The following is a 4268-nucleotide window of genomic DNA, read 5'->3' on the forward strand; positions in this document are numbered from 1 at the left end:
CCCCGGAGGGAGAGGGAGCAGGACTGGGACGACTCAACCCCGACGCCCACCAGCGTCAATTACCACTTCACCCGGCAGTGCAACTACAAGTGCGGCTTCTGCTTCCACACGGCCAAGACCTCCTTCGTGCTGCCCCTGGAGGAGGCCAAACGGGGGCTGGCGATGCTCAAGGAGGCAGGTGAGTCCGGGCGAGGGGGTGCCGGTGGGAACTGGAAAGAAGGTGTCCCCAGAGGACCAAGTACTGTCTAAGAAGTTGTCTAAAAAGTTATCCTGGAAGTGTCCCATTTCATACCACTGCCATCGGGCACTGACAGCATGGGGAAAGGGCAGGGATGGGCAACAGAGGTTCACAGCATCTTTCTTTGGTCATTCTCTAGGAATGGAAAAAATAAATTTCTCAGGAGGAGAACCATTTCTTCAGGACAGAGGTGAATTTGTAGGCAAACTGGTCCAGTTTTGCAAGCAGGAGTTGGAGCTCCCGAGTGTCAGCATTGTTAGCAACGGCAGCCTGATCAGAGAGCGGTGGTTCAAGAAGTATGGTAAGGAGGAACTGCTGGACATAGCAGCACTGGCAGGGCTGGGGAGCCTCCATGGGGCAGCCTCACCCGTAGGTTTGGGGGCAAGTGGGAGATGGTTTGTTCGTGGTTCATTTACAGTAAATGCAAAACAAACATAAATACTGGGAAAACAGTGTTGATTATATGTTGTGAATGTAGGCATTATACCAAAGGCCTCATTGATATAATGGTGTAATAAAACAATAGCTTCATAACTGTCTCCATAACTCTGGATACACACATGAACTACATGTTTTGATGCTGCTCTTGCTGTGGCTTTTGCGGTTGATGGGATGACTCCACAGAACTGTATTTACATGGCACTTCATGACACATGACAAGGAAGTGAAAGCGGGCAGAGTCTTGACAGCTTTTAGCTGAGGGACTGAGTATTAATCTTTTTTAAAAACTTGTTTTCAGGTGAATATTTAGACATTCTGGCAATTTCATGTGATAGTTTTGATGAAGATGTCAATGTTTTAATTGGCCGTGGTCAAGGAAAGAAGAACCATGTGGAAAATCTGCATAAACTGAGACAGTGGTGTCGAGAGTATGCTGTTGCTTTCAAAATAAATTCAGTGATCAACAGATTTAATGTTGAGGAAGATATGAATGAGCAGATCAAGGCACTCAACCCTGTGCGCTGGAAGGTAAGAAAGTAGTGTATACCATAGGTTTCCCATTCAGAGAAAAGTAATAATGTAGTGAAGTCCTGGAGTGGTCTGAACCTCTAATGACCACAGTCCATTCTCCAGCTCCAGGTTGGGCTGGTGTTAGGAGATTTCTTGTCAGTGTTGCATGGTGTTGAGACAGGTTCTGCCTCATTCTACACTGAAATGGATACACATATGTCAAGAGACTTTTTTTTGTTGTGATATGTGTAGGAAATTACTCTTTCAGTGTATGTGCATCTAGTTATTTATATTAAAAGTAAGATAGGTCTTTAGCATTTCAAAATTTGTCATGGTGTAGAGAAAATGAGGAAAAGTTAATATACACTGATACATTAGAGTTAATGTATGGTTATCAACATATAATCAATATATATGTACATTAGACATTTATGTTCTGTTATAGAGTATTTCCAGTTAGTGTCCATACGATATTTTTTTACTAGAAGTGTATTAAATAATTATCAGTTTGAAAATGTGTAGAGCTAATGTGAGTTATAAATATGGAAGAACTTGTGGAATAATTTCTCATTATTTGCTTCATGGAAATTGGTATGCACACAGAATTTCTCAGAAAAAAACCACTACAGCAAAACCAGAAAATACTCTAAGTGAAATCTTGGTCCTACTACAGGATAGTAAGGAAAACAATCATTTAGAATGCTGTAATGTTCATTTGCTAAAAATAAATCTGCACCATGCCCTTTGTGTGCTATTCAGTTATAATAATAACAATAACAATAACAATAATAATAATAATAATAACAACAACAACAACAACAACAAAACAACAACAACAATAATAATAATAATAATAATAATAATATCATCACTTCTGTTTTCAGGTATTTCAGTGCCTGCTTATCGAAGGGGAGAACAGTGGTGAGGATGCCCTGAGAGAAGCAGAGAAATTTGTTATCAGCGATGAAGAATTTGAACAATTCCTGGATCGCCACAAAGATGTCCCGTGTTTGGTACCTGAATCTAATCAGAAGGTAAAATTTAAACTGTCTTACTTTATTTTCAAATAATGTTGGAAAATTGGAAAGAAACTAAAAGCTTTTATGGCAATTAACACCTTCCCTATTAGTACTGGCTTAGAAGAGGTACAGTAAAACTTTTTAAATTGTTTTGTTATGGTGGAAGCCAAGGTTTTAAATTTTCTTTAAGGCTTTTTATTTGCCACAAAATTATTAGCAGAAGAGTAAAAATCCATTGATCCCAGCCCTGTGGAAACCAGTGGAAGTACTCTTCCCCACTAGGGCATAAGATCCTGAAAAGCTTCAGTGTTAATGTAGATGCATTTTTTACTCTAAGCATAGTTTCCTAATAGAGATTCATCATGACGTTATGCTACGGCAGTGTCATTGACCTATCTGAAGTAAGTTCACATCCAGTCAGCATGTTGGGTATTGAGAAACAAGAACTAGTATTTTTGCCTGACACCTCTTTCTGGGTACTCCCTCCCACAATAAAGTCGCATTTTTAACATTTCCTATGTGAACTCCTTTGGATTGCATGCTTAGGCTTCTTATTCAGAATACTCCTTGTCCTACTGCAGAGCCCACCAGTTAACTTGCTGAGCTGCAATCCAGCTTACATGAGCTGCAGTAAAGGACTGTAGTGCCTAAGGCTGAAACTCAGGACACTTTGGAAATGCCTACAGACCCTAAACATGGGATGGGAAGAGTTAGAAGACTCAGTCTTTAAGAAAGTTTATGAACTGAGGAAATATCAAGTTGAACCCAGTTCAGGAATGCTTTATATCTCCCATCTTGTGTTCCTTTTCTTCTCCACAGATTACGACTCTCCATTTACAGTTTAATTCCTAATGTATGGAGAGCTCAATGGAGCAGACTGGGTTGTCTTTGCTAAGACACAGAAGTGGGACTGTGCAGTCTAGCATTTAAGGCATTCAGTGGGAGTGCACTCTCGTCAAAGCAGGTGTTAAGATGAGAACCCAGAAATGTTTCTGGCTTTTTCCATGTAAGAAGTCCTACAAAAAGAGAGTAGACTTCATTCAGTAATTTTGGTTCTAGAAGACTGTTTCTGATTTTTGTTAACCCTGTGTGAAACATGGAAACCAAATTGATCAAATAGATTTCCCATTCTACACAGCAGCAAGCTCTAGTAGAATTTTAAGGAGGATCATGTAGGACATGCCCAGTTAGTTGAGCAAACATATCTTATTTCAGCTGATGGCCTATTTCTTTGTGCAGACCTGAGATCTTTTTACCTTTGAGCTGGGAGAACTCCTTTGTCTGTTGGGGTGATAGTTAAGCACCCCAGCTTAAATGGTCACATCATTTGTTTGGAAAATGACATACTCATTCCAGCATGCAACATTGTAAGTTCTGCTGGTGTAGAAGTTAATAGAAAACTTGTATATTATTTTAAACACCTTTATCTAGTGGGAACCCACATTTCAGTTAGACACTAGAGAGGTCATATTCCAAAAATTGCTGGTTTATTCATACATTAAGTTATGCTAGTAATTCAGTTATTTATTTCTATCAATTTGATCCACACTAACTGTTTCAAAGATTTGTATCAGGCTTTGAATGAATAGTTGTTTGCTTTTGCTTTCATTTTTTCACTAGAATGAAATTTTGATTTGTATATTAATTTAGATTTTTTGGTTTGATCTATTACAGATGAGGGATTCATACCTCATTCTGGATGAATATGTAAGTCTTTGTTTGATACTTGGTATTTGTATGCTAATATATGTATGTATACAACAGTGAGAACCAATTCAATTTACTGTGTGTAATTTTACCATGTAGGACAAGGAACAGATATAATTTCTCTCCTTTAGACATATTGAGAACTTGAATATAGTATGACCTAAGGAGCACTTGCCATCAGGTTGCATGCATATTCATTGCATCACAGATTTTAAGGACATCTCTGCTTTTTTTAAATTTGATTAAAAATCACGGAACTTGTCCTGAAAGTTCAGTTTCAAAGAGCCTATTTAGTTTACATGTAACTGAAGAACCAACATTTAATCTTCTGGAATTATGGTATGGCTTCATTC

The 4268-nt window shown here is 38.6% G+C and overlaps 1 protein-coding gene across 1 annotated transcript in view; it reads left to right on the forward strand.

Annotated features, from left to right (window-relative positions):
• Positions 1-6: 6 nt before the first annotated feature.
• The window catches only part of RSAD2 (radical S-adenosyl methionine domain containing 2), a gene marked incomplete at its 5' end in the record, with an annotated part of 4589 nt that continues 327 nt past the window's right edge, over positions 7-4268 (forward strand). Inside the window, 5 exons of the mRNA XM_009069945.1 lie at positions 7-178; positions 378-539; positions 978-1207; positions 2074-2223; positions 3883-3915. Coding sequence (XP_009068193.1) covers positions 7-178; positions 378-539; positions 978-1207; positions 2074-2223; positions 3883-3915 — 747 coding nt within the window. The remainder of the gene's footprint in view (positions 179-377; positions 540-977; positions 1208-2073; positions 2224-3882; positions 3916-4268) is intronic.

Source organism: Acanthisitta chloris, unplaced genomic scaffold (assembly GCF_000695815.1).
Source record: "Acanthisitta chloris isolate BGI_N310 unplaced genomic scaffold, ASM69581v1 scaffold46180, whole genome shotgun sequence".
Lineage (NCBI taxonomy): Eukaryota > Metazoa > Chordata > Aves > Passeriformes > Acanthisittidae > Acanthisitta > Acanthisitta chloris.